General features: G+C 34.6%; 2 protein-coding genes across 8 annotated transcripts; both read right to left on the bottom strand.

Annotated features, from left to right (window-relative positions):
- Nucleotides 1-529: 529 nt before the first annotated feature.
- LAZ1 (organic solute transporter ostalpha protein (DUF300)) lies at nucleotides 530-7,712 on the bottom strand. 6 transcript variants are annotated; one of them, XM_022280070.2, is made up of 10 exons: nucleotides 7,206-7,711; nucleotides 6,351-6,444; nucleotides 6,087-6,263; nucleotides 5,940-5,996; nucleotides 5,337-5,445; nucleotides 4,956-5,140; nucleotides 4,779-4,867; nucleotides 2,779-3,040; nucleotides 1,762-2,022; nucleotides 530-1,363 (listed from the first exon to the last, which is right to left on the bottom strand). In XM_022280070.2, the coding sequence occupies exons 3-10, from the start codon at nucleotides 6,201-6,203 to the stop codon at nucleotides 1,013-1,015; spliced, it is 1,431 nt and encodes a 476-aa protein (XP_022135762.1). In that variant the 5' UTR covers nucleotides 6,204-6,263; nucleotides 6,351-6,444; nucleotides 7,206-7,711; the 3' UTR covers nucleotides 530-1,012. The 6 variants fall into 6 exon arrangements, with proteins under 6 accessions (XP_022135762.1, XP_022135764.1, XP_022135765.1 ...); XM_022280072.2 differs by lacking the exon at nucleotides 7,206-7,711 and adding an exon at nucleotides 7,100-7,197; XM_022280073.2 differs by lacking the exon at nucleotides 7,206-7,711 and adding an exon at nucleotides 6,836-7,056.
- Nucleotides 7,713-9,128: 1,416 nt separating this feature from the next.
- LOC111007671 (ubiquitin domain-containing protein DSK2b) lies at nucleotides 9,129-13,936 on the bottom strand. Of its 2 annotated transcripts, none has more exons than XM_022280116.2 (8): nucleotides 13,309-13,936; nucleotides 11,515-12,270; nucleotides 10,732-10,946; nucleotides 10,525-10,638; nucleotides 10,219-10,277; nucleotides 9,876-9,904; nucleotides 9,701-9,790; nucleotides 9,129-9,592 (listed from the first exon to the last, which is right to left on the bottom strand). In XM_022280116.2, exons 1-8 carry the CDS (start codon nucleotides 13,547-13,549, stop codon nucleotides 9,444-9,446), a joined length of 1,653 nt encoding a protein of 550 aa, XP_022135808.1. In that variant the 5' UTR covers nucleotides 13,550-13,936; the 3' UTR covers nucleotides 9,129-9,443. The 2 variants fall into 2 exon arrangements, with proteins under 2 accessions (XP_022135808.1, XP_087979288.1); XM_088123162.1 differs by lacking the exon at nucleotides 13,309-13,936 and adding an exon at nucleotides 12,987-13,009.
- Between the last annotated feature and the right edge of the window lie 5,016 nt (nucleotides 13,937-18,952).

The following is an 18,952-nucleotide window of genomic DNA, read 5'->3' as shown; positions in this document are numbered from 1 at the left end:
CATAAACTAAATTGACATAAAAACATAATATTAAACTAGTAAAAGCAAAATTTTTATATGAATTCAAATTATACTAAATTATATTTTAAAAATATATATATGTTAATCTATGATCACCAGTAAGAATATTGTTAGAACAATACGTAATTTTAATATATTCTCATGTACAGATCCTCCAAAACAAACATAACTATCTAAGTATTCTCAAACATTCTTATAAATATTTCTACAACAACCGTGGTTATCTAAAAATGTTGACCTCTATAATTTCAAATATCTAATATTTCGAGCATCTAAAAATGTCAGCTATCTAGATTCTCGTAAAACAACCGCTCCTGAGGGTTAAGTAAGAACAATACTCATCTAAGTTAGAAGAAAACATAGAAAGCAAAAGCATGGTATTCAATGGGGTATCTCCTACATCCCTGCATGCAATATCATCTTGTTTTTTCCCCCTCTTTATTATCAAACAATATAATACATAATCAGTCACTTCCAATTTCCAAAAGCATATTCAGATCAATTCAAATGGGTTGTAACTTTAAGGCAGCTTCCTCATGGCATGCTACTTTAAAATATTATAAGCATTCAATTTATGTAACAAAGAACAAATCTCTGTACTAACATCTGTTTACCCCACAAAGAAAATTATGAATATGAAATATCCCAGTTCTGGTAATCATATCATAGCCACCTATTTACAAGAATAGTAAGTAAATCCCATAGTTTTTAATCATGATACACTTACCCATAGATTAGATTGATTCATCCTCTGTGCACCAAAAAAAGAAATTTTACCTTCGCCATCTGGTTGCACGTCATCATAGTTCATAGTTCATAGTTCATAGCAGCAGTTTTCTCATTGCTACATTTTGGACTTTGGAAAGGGTTCACACAGAGCAGAATGTGCTACTCAGCAGAAAAATTCAGGCATCTGAAGAAACTCAATACTCATCTCATCCCTCTTTCTTGCTTTTGATAATAGAGAGCAGTAAGTACCTCTTATTCTTTACTACTCTTTGGTGATCCACCTGCGGCCTCCGACTTGGTACTTGCCAAAACCGTGATCACTGCTGCTTTCTCCACCGCTTTCTGCGCTTATATGGCCTGCTTTTCGACGGTTCTTCTTTTCCATTATGACCCCGCTGTCACTAAAGCTCCCATTCAGAAGCGGGTCGTCTATTCCTCGAATGACTTTTTGTGTGGGTGACGTGATGCAACTGTCATCCTTGGTTCTTCTTTTATCCTTGTCTCGTTTCTTGATGTTTTGGGAGAGCTTATGTAGTTTTTCATTGAACTTCGTGATCCCTTTCTCCACAGGTTCAACTGCTTGGTTTACTGTGAATTTCAGGTCGCTCACAATCTGTATGCAAGTTTAAAGGCGATTTCAAAAACAAGAAGTCAGATAATATTATTTTCAACTCTAAACCTATTTGACCTTTCGAGTAAGAACTTTCTATTGTCTTCCAAAGGCTCTTCGGCCCCCCTCAAGGGAGCACTTGCGATAATAACTAGTCTACTTACAAAGTAGTAGTACGGTTAATGGAAAAGGAGCAAATGTACTCTATAATGCTTACTGTTAAATAGTTTTCCATGTTTATCCACTTTCGTATGAGAAAAAATATATACATACATGTGTATGTATTCAATGCCAAAGACTGTGCCAATTTACCTTAAGAAACAAAAATCATGACAAGACATTAAATCACAATCAGTTAGATAAATCAAGGATGCAACATAGAGTGAAGGGAGAGAACTCACATAACCCCCACCACCGACAAAAACATCTCGGACGCTTTCTTTGATTGTCATTCCCATCTTAGGGTCTTGGTCTTCTAGGTCTGGCTGGGGTAGGCGTAATTTGGTAGGACGCTCGCTATCCCTGACCTCATCTGGATCTAAAGGACAGTCGACAGATGCATAATCACCAAGAACAGAAACGATTCCAGGATAACGGTCCCCCATAAGTTCATAGGGTTTTGCAGTGAATACAAACAAGTGAATCACAGAAGCAATGGCCATCTGTGCTGGATGAAGTTATAGATGTGTCAAAATTCAATCTTGTGAATATGAACATCAATAATCAGATTATACTTCTGCAATGAATAAATGAAAAGATGAATCACAAGAAAAAAAATCTGTTAATTCATTACAATTAACCACCCCAAGCTGCGGTCTTAACAGAAGTGAGAACTGCTACCAATCAGAAAAGGATGTTTCACAAGACTAGAATGAGAAATGGAAGAAATAAAATGATTCACAAAATGAGAAAAGAAATGAAAGAAAATCTTAGTTCAGTTGAATTTTAGGACAAATGGTAGATTTATAAGTAGACAGAGATCAAAAACCAATTAACTGCAGGAAGCCATTCACCAGTATAGAATTATTAATTCTTCTGATTTCAATGAACAAGCTCAATCAGCAAGCTAAATTGTAAAGGTCTATACGCCATCTTATGTATAAAAATAAATCAAACTCAACTAATGGTCTCTTAAGTTTGTTGTTTCTGTATCAAGTTTCAACAATCAAATATGCAATTTAGGCATAACTAAGGTTGACCAAATTTGAATTCCACTTATCGTCTTATCAACCTAAGAAGGAAAAAACAAAATGGAAAGAAGAAAGTAAACCATACTAAAGGGTAAAATGAATTTTGACGAAGAGGTAATATTATTAGCCAAGTCTGACGAGTGTTGCTTAATCAATGGTGCCAATACATCAGAAACAGTTTGAAGGGGAAAAGGAAAAAAAAAAGACTCAGGTAAATGAAATGGCTACCTCTATACAAATGATGAAATCTTGGACACTTGACTTAAACTGTAACCCTTGGGCTACAGGACTCCTGAACAAACCAAGGGCAGATAGGAGAGCAATTCCAACACCTTGCCACCAAGTCAAAAACACTATAGATTTAAACATCAAAAACTTGGCCAATGGTTTAATATGTACCAGTTCATCCTTTGTAACTGTATAGAATTGAATCAGACAATACAACGCCCATGATTGACTGAAATTTAAAACCACTGCCATATAAGGATACCTACAAAATAAATGCTAAAACCATTAACTGAAAATTTCAACCATGAATCTTGCTACTTATTTATTTATTTAATGGCATATATACATATAAAGAAATTTCTACTTGGAATTAAACTGAATGAAGAATTTACTTTTCTCTTTCTACTCGGTTAGAAACATGAAATATAAACAAAACACGTGCAGAATTTGAGAATTTACAGTTCAGTTAACAGTTAAGAAAACATACATCAATGATATGGATACAATTGAAACAAGATCTTGATTCTTGATTTAGAATATAATTTGAGAACACATCACTAAGTTTCAAGAAAAATACTCCTGATAGAAAGCAAGCAAGATTTCCTAAAGCTTACTATCCGCGCATGGTTGTGATCTTTGATAGAATAGCATAGCAGAAAAAGCATCGAAACATTATGTTCTATTGCGCTTATACCAGAAGTTGTCAAAAATTATTGTTCCAAAAGTTTGGGACCTTTTGGCATTTTGTGGTTGTTCAAAGCTGTTTGCATCAACTTCTTTAGATTTTCCTTTCCTTGGTCAAGCCAAAAATTTACAGGAATAAAATAGAACTTGACCATGATAAAGATCATAAAGACATGCCAACATAATAGATCGCAATATGTTCCATGGATGCACATATAAAATTGACAAATGGATCAAATGAAGGACATGGAAAAACAAGAACATAAACATCAAGGGATCGAGATTAACAGTAACAAGATACATGAGCATCCGAAGCAGTGGGGAATATAAAGCCAAGAGGAATAAAGGTTATCTCTTTAAAGCTCAATGTCGAGAATGCATATGACAAAGTTGACCGGGTTTATCTTGACAAGAATTCTAGAATACGAAAGCTTTGGCAGCAGATGGAGAAAGTAGATGAAGGTGATAGGAATGGCCTTTGCGGGTAAATTAGGGTGGGTCTTATCCTACTTCATCCTTTCATCATTTCGCCCTCGCTCTATTAATAACAACTCTCCTAACAACTTTCCTATCTAATTACTAACATATCCTTACTATTCTATTATTAACCCTAATTACCCCCAAAGACCATTCCATCCATTCAGAAGGCTTGTGTTTCGATAACAAATTTCTCAGTTCTTATCAACGGAAGACCAAGGGGGAAAACCAATGCAATGAGAGGCCTTAGACAAGGGGATCCCCTCTCCCCTTTTCTTTTTACTCTGGTAGGTGATGCCCGTAGTTGCTCCATTCATTTTGTGCTAAGAGAAAGTTCGTGAAGGGCTTTAGGGTGGGTAACAAACAAATGAAAATTGTCCACCTTAGTTAGCCGATTCACGCTTATTTTTTGCCCAAATGATGCCGAGATTCTTCAAAAGAGGTGGTCTTTCATCCCATTATCCTTATTGGTTCAGGTCTCTCCCCTAATTTTTAAGGCAAAGAAAATTCCCCCAGAAGGAATTTTTTTTAGTAATGACGGCTTATCTTTGAAACTTCAATATTGGAAGACCTTAATGTTCTAGTTTTTTGGGAGGGGTCATCTCATCCTCTGCTCTTGCCTGTTGTTTTTCCTTTTTCTTGTGTTGATGCATTCGTTTCTCATCCCAAAAAAAAATAACAATAAATAAAAAGATACACAAGCATCCAAATACCATGCAAAAATAAAAAAGGGAAGAAAACCCCATCACATCAATACATAAAACTCAATAGTTAACATAAAGTTAGTCAAATGTGAAGGAGAGTGAGCAACAGCAGAGATACTTGAAAGTTCAGTTTACCCGCATTTGGAATTAAATTCTCCTTCACAATAAACGCCAAATTTCTCAAGAACTACACCTAAAATAGAAGTGAGGGACTTTATAATCATCTGCCATAGGGAAAATCCATGTTAGTCTTCTTAAATAATATTAAAAGGCATTGAATAACAGAGGATCGATGGTAAAGGGCAAGCATACATATTGGACGATTCCAATTTTGATAATATGGTAAACCCATCCACCAATTTTCCATGGCTTTAAGAAAAAGTTCATAGGGAAAAGATGCTTGATAATTCCCTTCTCCGAGCCATGTTCTAATAATGGTGTCTTGGAATTTGAACGCCCTTCTCTCTCTAGAAATTCAATAGTCCTTTCTTCCCCACCTAGCAAAAATGAAAAGGATAATAAAGGGGTCATATGAAGAGAAAAACTGATTTGAGAATAGCAAATATGGTAAAATAATAATAATAATAATAATAATAAATAAATAAATAAAAATTCAGACTCCTGCAAAATTAGAACCCATAGCTTCTGTCATAATCCTACAATATTTTCAGAAATATTTTTTAAAGAACATACCCAAGCAAGCAACCAGGTATCGTCCAAAGCAGTACATAGCGAAGGATTCATAGCAATCGCGCAGTATCTCAAGATAAATACTTATTGATGGGTTCACCAATGATATGAACTGTTCACAATAAACCAAGTAAGAGAAAAAGAGAGGGTGTGAATTTTCACACAAGATATTCATCGCATCCAAAACAGAGCAAGCGTGGTAAATGTCAATTTTCAACGTTTAATATCAATATCAAATACTGGCAGCACATATTATTTTGATTATAAGTCTAAAAAATCAATTTACAAGGTCTCATATTTTCACAGTTATAGACTGCAAATATATGTAATTTATCCTTAAGAACGTGTCATTCAACTGCTCAAGTCAGTATTTTCCATGATGAACTCTTTTGAAATAAGGTTAACAAGACATCGACTGTACAGGAAAGAACTATCATTCAAGTTGGACATCGGAACTTCTTGCTATTTCAACCATAAAGCTTTAAGGAGGTTGAGGGAAGTTTCAGATTACTAACACACAGTAAGGTCACAAAAGGAACGCAAGCGAGAAATTTATCTCCAAATATTCATCAAGTCATAATATGAAGCATTCAGTTAAGAACTTACAGATTCTACAGCATAAGTTGGGACCATTAGGATAACACCAATCAAAAACTTTTGCTCCTGAGAGATGGTAACCAAGAACAATTATGCTATTTGAAAGAAAATAAGCTTAATTACAGACAAGAAAGCATCATCGTTGAATAAAAAAACCTCTGGATTCTTATATGCAGAAAGGTGCTCGAACAATAGATAAAGTGAAAGGACAAGAGTCATGATAACAAATGCAGCAGCAGCTAATGTCGCCCATGTTGGAGGTGCGTAGGTCATTGATATGTTGGAACAAGTCAATATCTTCACTTTACAGCTTCAGTCTCTAATCTCTATTGCCTAAATTCCATATAAAAAAAGCACCATAATATTACTGTCTACCCAACAAACTTATTCAACTGGAAGAAAGGAGGAAAACATATAAACCTGTTTAAATGCACCGACAGTGTTATTAATACACACAATCAAGCATCCTCAATTAATCTTTAATTAAGAAGGTGCCACTTCTAAGTTCTCGTCTCTACAAAAAATAACAAATGAGGAATTTCCAATGCTATTACAGAAAGAATAATGAATCAACTTTAAATTACAAGGTCTATCTAGTTTTTGGCTTGAGTTTTCACAATTCTGAACACAACTTTAAACATTTTAAGAACTGACTCCATTGCTAAATGGCAGCCCCATAAATTAAGAAGACTGATTGCGATTTTGCGACAGATAGATGGATGCATCATGGGTCCATTTCAAAAGGATAATATAATCTCAGACAAAGGCTTCATTTGCCTCCCTCAACTACTCTGATGAAACGGGGAAAGTTGGAAACTAGTGAATCGGTTCACTGACAATGACCTGGTAGAAATTCGTGTTCATTTCACCTTTATAGCCAAAAGGGTACAGATGCCACAACTCACCTCGACGATGAAGGAAACTGAGTTGACTCCGCAAACCCAAATGGAAAAAGATCGCGGAGGGGAAATGGAAATTAAACTTTCAATGCTTGTGAGATACTGATAAATTCCGGGACAAAACCAGGAATTACGAGTCAAATTAAAAATTAACGACATCCAGAAACCTTATGAAATAATAAAATCATTCAAAACTCTAAAGGGAAATGGGATGACAGCAGCTATTCCCCAAAAAATAGGGGAAAAAACTAAATAAACAAAGGAAATCACCATGAGAGGCATGAAACAGAACCACAGAACGACAGAATTGTCAAGAAAAGACGCCGTAAAGTTTCATCACGCTTATTGGTCAGAGAGGAAAAAGGGGAATTCTTACCCGAATCAGGAATAAACCCTAGGAAACTGTGCAGCAGCAGAAGGAAGCACGGGGAAGGCACGTGACTTAGCAGCGGAGGAGTCCCGTGCGTCCCGTCCACTACGACCCTGAGAAAAAAAATCAGAAAATTCGCCAATTCCTAACCACGAATGGACCTATCTCGTTCTCGTCCCGTCACCATCAAAGCGATGTTATCCAGTCGCCGTCACCGCCGCGGCGGCCCGCCGGTTGATTTCCGCGTAGCGTTTTTTCACGATGAAATCTTTGCGGCCGTCGTCAGGGGATCGGAACGGCGATTCTTCGATTCGTCATCCGAAACTTCAGATGATTTTCAGTCAGTGGAGAAATGGATGGAGAAGGAACCGGAACCGGCGTTCGTTTGATCTCGGCGGCAAGCAGCGGTGCAACAACTTGGCAGCTGCACGAGGATATTGCTCTCCCTCGATGTATTTTCCAATTTCATCAAAGTGAATTTCTTGAGTTTAAAGGTTGTTCCAGGGACTGTTTTTCAATTATTTTTATGCCTTTTTTTTTCCAATAATCATTATTCAGATTATTAGAAAATAGTAATATACTAAATCATCTTCCCATCAAATAGAAATGTTGGAATCTTCCTTCTTTTAATTATAATAATATATTATTTCAAAAAAATAATTTTAAAATATAGCGATGCAATTGTGATAAAGGAGATTTTTAGCTTGTGAAACTGTTGAGTTTTTGTTTTATTCTATAAAATTTTGGTCCAGAGTCATGTTAATAACTTGTATATATTTATTTTATGGTTTATTTAAGAATATTCCAAACTTGATATCAAATTTCATAGTCTATATCACATTACTTAATCTAATTTAATTATTTTCATGTGGAAATTCAAACTGGTAACTTTTTAGTCAGAAGTAGGTGTCTCAGATTAGCAAGCTTAAATTTTTGTATGCAAAATTTAAAATCTAACGTATAACAACCAGCATAGTTTATCAATTAAAACATTTTGTTCATTTTAAACCCAAATTTCAGTTGCTAATCCGAGCTAGATAAGGACATAAGAACTTAAATTATTAAAAAAAAGAAAAAGAAAAATCAAAATCTCAGTTAAAAAAATATTTATCCAGATTTTTTTACTACAAAAAATATCTATATTAATAAGTTGGATATTACAAGAATCATTATCTTTTCCAAAACTTCATTATTTTAATGCCTAAAACTACATATTGGAATTTGAGATTACACCAATTAAAAGATTCTGTCCACTATTTTTCAGAAGACAACTTTAAAATGACGAGAGCAATATTGAAATGCAGCTCTAAATTCAGAATCTCACCCAACAATCAACTTTATAATTAAAAGGTTTAAATTCCAATTGTCTTTCATTTTTTAGATTTGTTGAATTTTGGTAACCACCTCTAAACTATAAAAAATAACTATTTTCTTTTAGGAAAAAAAAAATAAATGTGAACAGATTTAAAAACTATTTTGATTTGGTTCCATGTTAATTTTAGCAATTATTTGAAACGGTGACCACTTGTATTTATTGCAAAATTTTAACACAAATTTTATACATAATAAAAATCATTAAATATATAAATACAAGTTTATATCTACATCTCAATAAATTTATTGAGTGAAGTACCAAAACTTATGGATGAAAAAAAATGAGATAAAAATAACCAAAATAGCCACTCTATAAAAGTATAAGGACTTACAGAACTAAAATAAATAAAAGTTAAAAAAATACACGAACCAAAGTAAAAACATTGGAATCAAAATAGTATATAAACCTTATTACTATTATCTAAACCTAAATGGACCAAATAATCAAAGAGCAGAAGAGCTCCTCACAGGAATGAGAACACCAAAGAACCAGAGAGAAACAAAAGGCAACAGAAATCAGCACCAACCATTTTGGGAAGCAGAAAAGAAAAATGGTGAGATTTCAAAGACTGCTGCTGATCAAGTTCCCATAAAATTTGAAACATTTCAAATGTATGTACAAGTCTTTTTTGGAGGTGGGGGGATGGGGTAAGGGAGCAGCAAATTTAATATAGTAATCCATAACTTAATATCCACGTCTCTATATATCTCTATCTCATGGGGCACTTCAATTATTCAGATTCCAAATCATAACCTGTGTCTCTTCCATGTGCACCTGTTTTGTCTGTAGATCTAAAATTTTCACTATTACATGTCTGCATAACAAATCCCAATTCAATATCAAGACGAGAAAAAGGTAGATCTCCTCATTTACTGCCCGGGATTTCCCAGCAGTCGCTCGACAGCAGCATGGACGTTCCCGGAAGTAGCGCGTAGAGCCCTGATATTCTCTTGGGTGTCGAAGAAACCCATCTCTTGGAGCTGTGAAAGCTGAGTTGCATATAGTTCTTCTGGGGGCACTGCAAAACAAGGTTTAACTCATCTTAAGGTATGAAGTAACTGGTAAGGGACTACAACAGGGTGAGCTGCAATAGAAATATAATAATGTGATGAGCAGATAATCGAACCGTTGGGATTGTTTGAAACAGCCAAGCCGCCAGCACCAAGTCCGCCAAACAGGTTCATCAACATCTCCAATCCGGCAGTGCTAGGAACACCTATGACTTATGTGACTTAGAAACGTTGGATTGTGAAAGAATATAACTGAGAAACATGAAAGATAGAACTTATCCTTCACTATACCTGCAGCAGCACCTGATTGAGCAGAATCTCTGTAAAAAGTTGCAAGTAGTCAATAAATGATATGGAGTGAAAAATCAGTCCGTATAAGTGTGAAAGAAAAAAATAATAATGCACTAAATCCTCTATTAATCATACAATTTATGAGGACTAATTTACTTGATCAAATTCCATCAAAATACTAAACCACCGAACAGTTAAGTAGGATAAAGACTTCATTTTGGCCGAAATATTTGATTATAGAAGGAAGAAAAACAATTCTGGTATATGAGATGAGTCTGCAGCAGTCAATATAAAATGTAAACCTGACAGAAGTTTCCATAAATAATTAAATCCCTGAACTTACTGAGATGACGGCTGTCGATTTAAGGAAGAGACAAGTGACTGCTGAAGTGATAGCATTTGCTGCGAGCAGGAAATACAGAAAGGAACAAAAAAAAATTAATAAATGTATTTTGATAGGAAATGAAAATTTGGTAATGATATTAATATCACCACATTACAGTGAATACCTATTAATTCCAAACAATAAAATCAAATCCTGCAAATCAAGATTTCAATAGAGATTTCCTCTACTATTCATTCCTTTTTATTTTCTTTTGGCGGGGGGGGGGGGGGGGGGGGGGGGGGGGGGGGGGGAGAGAAATTATACCTGCATCATCTCAGGATTAGTTAATTGACGAACAAATTCTGGATTTTGCATCATTTCTCTCAATTGAGGATTCATATCAACCATGCTACGTAGCTGTGGGTTGAGATTGAGGACCTATAGTTCAAATCAAAGAATATGGGAATTACAAAACCTTTCAAATAGCATTGAACTAATTCAGCAGAAATTATTATCATAGAAGCACAGCACTTGATTCATATACTGAGGGTTGGAGAGCAAGCTTTGCATCATCTGTGAAATAGCTGGGTTTTGCAGAAACTGATTCATTTGAGCAGCATCTGGCATGGCACCAGCAAAACGGTCCACATTTGGGCGACCAGTCCCTCCTAGACCTCCAATGCCAGGAGCCCTTGCAGTCACATCACCTGCTGGACTGGGCCGTGTGGTTGTTGTCTGAGATCCTCCTAAGAATTAACATCAAAATATGCCACCATTCAGTAAAGCTGTGATGAACTTTTCATGTTAATGGGTGAAGGAGATGGGAAGTTAGGTCTCCAAATGAATGGTATGAGATTCAACTTTACAATGGATTAAGCTAAACAAGCTCAGGTAAACTCAAGAAACATAGAGTCATGGGCTTATAAATGGAGCAACCAAAATTATACTCCAGTAGAAGAACATTAAAAAAACATAACAGAAAGTAAATAATGGAAAAGAGCTCAGAGTATAGATAGAGAAGAGTACCTTGATGGAACAACCACATAAATCTATAAACATTATCCAAAATATATCATGTCAAAGGAAAATGTACATTAGATTTCCCATTCTAATTCTATTTGAATGCACAAAAAGAAAAAGAAACATAAACAAAATTCAGCTTTCCGAATGCAAACAGGCATCCTATATTACTGATAAAGTTAGCATTTAAAGTATAATAGGTGGAATAGATCAAATTGCAGCCAAAATTGTACCTAACAAGTCTTAAAAGGTATAAGAAAGTAAGTAGCAATGCTTAGCCACTAGCATTATTACCCCACGGATTAGGAAGTGGATTTGTATTCGGAGCAGCATTTCCTGTTGTTTCAGATCCCGTAGTTGAAGAATTATTAGACTCATTTCTAGCTTGTGCGCCACCTTGGTTTGCCAGGAGAGCTGCAAATGGGTTTGAACTCAAATCATTCCCAGCATTTCCACCCATCGTTGTTGCATTAAGAAATGGCTCCTGAACATTTTCATACATCCGTCTCAGCATGTTAAATCCCTCGGGAGAAGATTCAATATTACTCATTGCTCTGTCAGTGTTTCTCATCATCTCTCTCATGAGTTCTGGATTCCTAGCAGCCTCTAATGTCTGTCGAAGAATACCAGGGTCGTTGAGTATATGGGCAAGCTCGGGGTTCCTGTCAATAATATCCCGCATCTGAGGATTGCTCATTATTAAGGTCCGCATCAAGTCGGGATTATTCATCAAATTCTGAATTGCGGGCATGTTCATTATTTCCCTCATCATATTTGGGTTCTGAGTCAACTGTTGTTGCACTTGCTCAAACTCAGGAAGTCCAGCTCCACCTCCACCTCCACCAAGAGGATTAAAACCCAGACCAGGAAATAAAGATGCACCAAGGCCAGCATTTCCAAAAGCACCACCCTCGGTGGAACCAACACCTCTTGTTACACCAGGAGCAGCTTCGGAACTTATATTATTAGCATTAGAAGCAGGTGCAGAAGGTGTTGACGAAGCTTGAGCAAAGCCACGAACCATGTGGATAGTGTGATCTGCCTGTAAACCTTCAAAAAGAAAAACCAAAAGAATATGAAGTCAATTTCAGGTCACAGGTAAGCGTGAAGAAAAAACAAGCCTCATTCCACTTCGGGCGAAGCGGGGTCCGATTCCCTTGACCCCAAAATCTACGTATCCTTAATGCCAATTACAGCACAAAATGCAAGAATGCTAATGACACAACAGGTCCCAGGATCTTCAAATGCAGTGCAATAATGGAGCCTTGATTCACACACAAGGCTACAGACAACAACAAATAATAAGCAACATTTATCGGTATTCGTCTCGCAATAATCAGCCAAATAACAAATAGATTATACTTTTATCCGTCAATCAACATTGGTTGTCACGTTATACTAAATACATATATGGGTCTGAGAATAAAAAAACATTATCAGAATACATAGACCAGCTTCAGAAGGTCACAGAAAAAGAGGAACAGCAGCCAAAATGTAAAATCGATTCAGGCACAGCAACCTAACAGGTAAGAACACAACCGCCTGCAGCTGTTGCACTATATTCAGTACTTCACATTAAACTATAGTCAGACCCGACAGGATAAGGAATTTAAACAATTTACCGTCAATACCCAGTAAAGGATCTATACTTACCTTGCAACAAATCCTGCACCCCCAACCCAATAAAAAATAAAGGAAAAAACAGAACACAACAGATCATTCGAGACAAGAAAGGCGAAAAGAAAAGAATCAAAACAGAGAGACACCATGATTCAGGAGGCGATTACAATCTAATCAATTAGGGGAATCCCTTGGGAACGGATGACCTCTACTAAAATTTGGAAAGAAAACCACATGGATATTAATCCAGGCTCCAGCCAAAAAAATCATATTCACATATCCTTCCAAAAAGAAAAAAAAAAATTTGAGAAAAAAAATCTCAATTAAAATGAACAGGAAGGTTCGTACACAACATAAATAAAGCAAAACCAAAATTGCCCACCAAACTTTAGTCCACTGACTTCCAGATAATTCTTTATCATACAAAACCCAAAAAAAAAAAAATATATTGTAAGAGGAAAAACATACCATAACTGGCCAAGGTTTGATCGTCCTTTAGGATGCGGCCTTTGTAGATCAAGCGCTGCTGATCAGCTGGAATATCACAATTCTGAGCCAGAATTGATTTAAATGTCCCAACCGTGAATTCAAGACTCGTCCTCACCGAAAATTTCGAACCATTAGAACATCGAATATTAACACCAACTTTTTCTTCACCATCGCCACCGCCCTCAACCCGGTGCTCGCTGGAATCACCGTCGGCACCCATATCGTATCCACGCAGATCGATCAGGCAAATGAAGCTCGTAAAAACCTAACACCGACCCTATCCCCGAAAAAACATTGAAAACCCCGAAACGATAATGAAACCGGAAATTAAAACGAGAGAGAAAAAGTATGTACTACAATACAACACAATGGGTGGGAAAAAAAAGGGGAAATACTGTAAACCAAAACGAAATTGAGTATTTACGGTTCAAAAACTTGTGAGAAAGGGGGAGAAATTGAATGAACGGGAATGGGTAGGTTGAGAAATTAGAAGGCAGTGATGGAATTGCGTCAGATTCGGCCTTTGTTCATTTGCTGTGAGAGATCGATGAGTAAATTTGGAGATGAATCGCATATTCGTCTTCTACATCGGGCCTGGATTTGCTCCTTCTTGTCCGGCAAGATAGGGTTTCGTCGTACAGTGGGCCTCAATTTCCAATTTTACCAGATATTCTTGGGCCTTTAGCCCTTTTTAAATCCATAAATTATGACCTTATATATTTTTTTCCACTTTTTAAAAATGTTATGGAGTATTTTCTTAAATTTATTCTTTATTATTAAAATTCTTTTAATTTAGTCCATGTGTTTTATTAGTTGGAATGCTAAAATTAGTAAAACCATTATTTGTGTTGGTGTTTTCAGATATGTGTTTGGTGGAACTTTCAAGTTAAAAAATTATTCATCGTATATTTAGAAATATATTTGTAAACTAATAGTAGTTACCAACTAAATATTTAGTTTAATCTAAAATAATATCAATTAATTTATTAATATTTTTTATTATAAATTTTGTATAATTATTATTGTACAATGTTATATAATCTATAATATATTATATTTTTAATTTTTTAATTTTAACAAAGATAAAATCAGTTTATAACATGAAATAATATATATTTATTAAAAAATTTATTTTTTTAATATAGTTCTACATTTTAAAATTTCAAATACAAAATCTAAAAACACTCAAAAACATAAAATGTTTGGATTCGAAAAATAGTTTTTAAAAAACAAATCTACAAAAACATATTCACTAGATCGATCTGAAAATAATAAATAGAATTTGGATGGTCAGCTAAATAGGCCGTTAGAGTTTGTCAGAGAATTCAAATTCTGTTTTTTATTTCCAAATTTACTGAATCAAATAGATATCTTTTTGACATATTTATTTTCGAAAATTGTTTTTGGATGGTGTGATCTAAACCGTAAAAATTATAAAAAGATCCATCAATGTACATGAAAGAACATAAAATTGTTCTATATTAGATTAGTAGAGACAAAGATACCTAATTAGCATTTAGCAACCACCTGTGGGAGCTTAAAAAGTTTCTTGTATGCACTCAAAGTACAGGAATATATTTTCCACCATGTCCGATTCTATTTTTAAATAATAAATATATATTTTATTAAATTATGAATAAATTATTAAATATTTTTTAAACTAATTATTCATACTAGTAAATAAATATAATTTTTATTTATTTATTTCTCTTTTTTATTTTTAAAATTCTAAAAATAATTAAAAATAGTTACTAAACTGGTAAATTTTTTCATGAAGATCCCCGTCCCCAAACGAGTATTCCTACTTTTCGAGAATGTGGTAGAGACCAATTGTTGTTACGGTTTAGAACCTTTTGTACGAGTGTACACAACCGTTGTAGAAGTGATAAAAACATGGTATCCATAGGGATTGATAACTAAACATTTCAACAATTACTTAAGAAAATAAACAAATTAACAAAATATGTTTTGAACAAGAAAAACTAAAGGAACTCAAACAAAATAGTGCATAGATGATTTACTGGGTAAAAACAAGTAAGAACCAAGCAGAACTAAACTGATTAAAGGAAAGTGTGCAAATAAGAGATTAAATATTGATGTTTAAAAGGGTAAGGGGAAGAGTTTATGTGACTCTTTCTGGGCATACGCAAGCAATGCTACAACGATGTATTATACTAGCCAAACAGACACAGAATCTTCCTCCTAGATTTTCTGTTATTCATGTTTTTAGACAAACTTGACAGCATAGATACTCAGTTGGATTTTTTCTTTTTCTCCCCCTTTTATAAGATGTAGTAAGAAAAAAATAGCTCTAAGAGATCGTAGTCCTTATATCTCCTCAAGTGCTTTCCTCGCTGAGCATATGATTGCCCCGCCCACTTTGTCACCAGGGTTTCAGTGCATACGTAGGCAAGTGGAGGGTTGTCGCTGCCCAAATGCAAAAAATAAAAAACTCTTTGAAGAAGAGGACGCTTAATCCTCAAGCTCATCACCTTGGTACCGCTGCTCGTCCTCTGGTTTCAAGAAAAAAGAGTTTTGGCCGCCTCTTCGAGTAAAAACTGTCGAAGACAAGGATTAAATCTTTATTCAGTGGGATAAAAAAGGAGACGCAGTTGACATTAGGAGATAGAGAGCAAAAGGAATGAATCTAGTGTATTTAGTAAAGGCAATCACAAACAAGAAAACAATTAGTCCTTATGCACCCTTCCTATGGAATTCTTATGCGCCCTCCTTATGTCCACAATTCCAAACCTTCAATCCTTGATCATCCCCTGGGCTTAGTTCACATGTTCCAGCAAGCTACGGCTTTGACGAGCAGCAAGTACATAGTTCCTATCAAAATGAAAAGCAGCAAGCTTCACTTGAAGAAGCGAGCCCCTATCAGAGAAAGCCAGTGCGTGCTAGACGCGGCCATCATAAATGGTTCTGGCGACGGTGGCGTAGGCAGGTTTAAGATAATCTTTATAACCTTACTAGGTGAACTTTATTCCTAAGTACTCACACTCTAACTAAAGTATAATCTAGCACGAATTGAAGTCAAACACTTCCTATTAAAAATTTTCAAGAGTTAATAAGAAGATATTTCAATATGTTGGACAAGCACATTGAAAATAAAATGTTAAGAACAACTTCAACTCAGATCATCAAGTCAAAGCAAAGTTTACAGCCCAAGAACAAGTTCACGGCATCCTCCCCTTACAAATAAACTTAGCTACGTAATGTCATACAAGAAAAGGGAAAAAGAAAATACAAAACTAGTGTACTAAATAGTAAAGAAGAAGAAAAGGAGGAAAAACAACAGCCCTTCACTCCCTTTGTTGTCTTCTTCGGGTTCCTCTCCAAGTGTCTTCCTTTTTCTCTTGTCTTGTTCTCTCTAGGGTTGCTTTGAAAAATGAGTATGAATGGAGGCAACTCAAAGCATTTATACCCCTCTTCAATTTTAAGACAACCAAAATGGATAAAACGGGGCCCAGCCCAATTTATTGGCGAATCTACATTTTACTGTAGTAAATTTTCGTCACTATCATCTTTATTTTTTTCTGCATTTTTTATTCTGATGTTGCAGCATCAACAATGCTGCAACAAAACATTCAAAATTATGTCATTCTTCATAACGCTCAATATTGTCTAATAAGGTAAAGATGTTAATAAATGTAAAACATTATTTGCACAAAATCAGTGTAGAATGGATGTTAGTGTGGCTATCCTTAACTAATTTATATGGAATTTTTAAATAACTTTGTTTTAGAGAGTTATCAGGAATACTAAAATTTTCAGGAGAATGAATGATAAGACTTGATTAAAGGCTAAAAAGTGTAGGTTTACATGATGGTTATTTTGGATGAAAAATATATGTTCAGGTATATAATTTAGGGAAAATATGCCTTATTTGTGATTAAGGACTTTGAAATTCAGTTATAGATAAATGAAGGTTAATTTGTGTAAATATGTTTATTTTGTAAGGAAAAGTGAAGATTGATGATCACAATGAGCACATCGCATGACCAGAAATTCTAGCTTACTAGAGGAATGAAGTAGCCAGATTGCTTTGAAAGTTTCAGCTTCACAATACTTCAGCCACATTTGATGCCTAGATGATCAAAACGTGAATAACCACTTTTGACCAAGTAATTGGTCCAAGATTTGTTATTGGTTCCTAAAATCTCTACAACCTCATTTGGTTCCAACCTACCATGCATTTATCAACTCTTTGTTACCTGGCCTATAAAAAGAGCTTCCAAGCATCACTTCAAAATATCTCATTTTTCCATACTCTTGTTATTCCTTTCTATTTGTTATCAACTTTAGTTTTTAAGTTTTGTTTTTCAATTATTTTTCTGCAATTACTCTTGTTTATTTTATTGCAATTCAATTTGTTTCATTCTGTAATTTCTTTCCAATTTCAATTAAAATGCATGTTTTTGTTATCTCCTCTTGTGTTTTCATTACTTTCATTTCTATGGGTAGCTAAATTGTTTCTTCAACCCTCCTACAAATGATTTAGTTGATCATCTATTTTAAATTACATCTATCAGTGAGCACGGCGTACTCTTTTTGCTTATTTTGGTTGATACAATTTATCTAGTTGATTTTCTTGTTGGCCACTTGTCTAAATCACGTCAGTTTGAATTTAATTTTGAGAAGGTTAGAATCAAACAGATCTCATCAAGGTAAAATGGGAAGTTACTTAGAAATAATAACTAAAACAAGATCTTAGACATATGCTCTCTTACCCGTTAAACGTAAGTTGAAACTTGATTTATTTAGGATTCTAGAGTTGCATAGACATATGTAAACACTAGCCTAAGCTTCTAAACAAACCAAAAGCGGTATGAAATAGGAGTTGAACCAGTTTGCATAAATCGAGCATAATTACAGGCACATTTGGTAGGTGTAATTCATCTTTTTAATCCCTGTGTTTTTAAATTGTGTTTCCCAACATATTCACCAAATTTTTATCCCAAACCCAATTACTAATCAAGCAGTTTACAAATTCTTTTTTAAAAGAAAACTAGTCCTTGTGGAGACGAACTTGGAATATTTCCATGTATTACTTGTGATAATGTGCACTTGCACTTCTCCTCGAGCTATTAAGTAGAGGCGCAACAATAAAGATGAAGATGACATCTCCTACTCCCACCCTATCACATTATGATATGTCATATAGATTCTTCTTTCTCAAGTATATCTCTCCAACTCTTTAACTTTTCTCAAGTATATCTCTCCCAACTCTTTAACTTTTGAAAACGTAAGACAAAACTAAAAATAGAAAATAGAAAATAGAAAAACTACAAATCAAAAACAAAAATGGTTGTCCTTGTCCTAAATAATTGATATTAGATGTGAATTATGGAATTTTTTTGCTACACTTACAAGTCATAACTTCTATGATAATCTTCTATTTGCTTTTAGTTATATATTTATTTATGAATTTTTAAAATGTCAATTTCTTAATAACAAAACAATTCACGTCTAGTAATTGTTAGGATACTTTTAAGGGATTCAACAAAATCATATGAATTATTATTATGTTGTTATTGTAAGCATAGTTCAATTATTTAAGGAACTATAAATTTGACTAAAAGATTATTATGTTGTTATTGTAAGCATAGTTCAATTATTT

The sequence above is a fragment of the Momordica charantia genome (assembly GCF_013281855.1).
Source record: "Momordica charantia cultivar OHB3-1 chromosome 4 unlocalized genomic scaffold, Mcharantia_2.0 BLBB01000004.1, whole genome shotgun sequence".
NCBI lineage: Eukaryota > Viridiplantae > Streptophyta > Magnoliopsida > Cucurbitales > Cucurbitaceae > Momordica > Momordica charantia.
Note: the sequence above shows the minus strand (reverse complement) of the source record. Positions and strands in the feature narration are given on the sequence as shown.

Bases quoted from the DNA above. Each gene is read 5' to 3' on its own strand.
- LAZ1 (XM_022280070.2), bottom strand. From the start codon at position 6,203: ATGACCTACGCACCTCCAACATGGGCGACATTAGCTGCTGCTGCATTT. The intron at 5,141-5,336 runs GTATGTTCTTTA...CATTTTTGCTAG, and splicing joins ATACCTGGTTGCTTGCTTGG to GTGGGGAAGAAAGGACTATT. The intron at 4,868-4,955 runs GTATGCTTGCCC...TCCCTATGGCAG, and splicing joins AAATTGGAATCGTCCAATAT to ATGATTATAAAGTCCCTCAC.
- LOC111007671 (XM_022280116.2), bottom strand. From the start codon at position 13,549: ATGGGTGCCGACGGTGATTCCAGCGAGCACCGGGTTGAGGGCGGTGGC. The intron at 10,278-10,524 runs GTATAATTTCTC...TCCTGCTCGCAG, and splicing joins CTAATCCTGAGATGATGCAG to CAAATGCTATCACTTCAGCA. The intron at 9,791-9,875 runs GTATAGTGAAGG...CATAAGTCATAG, and splicing joins TCAATCAGGTGCTGCTGCAG to GTGTTCCTAGCACTGCCGGA.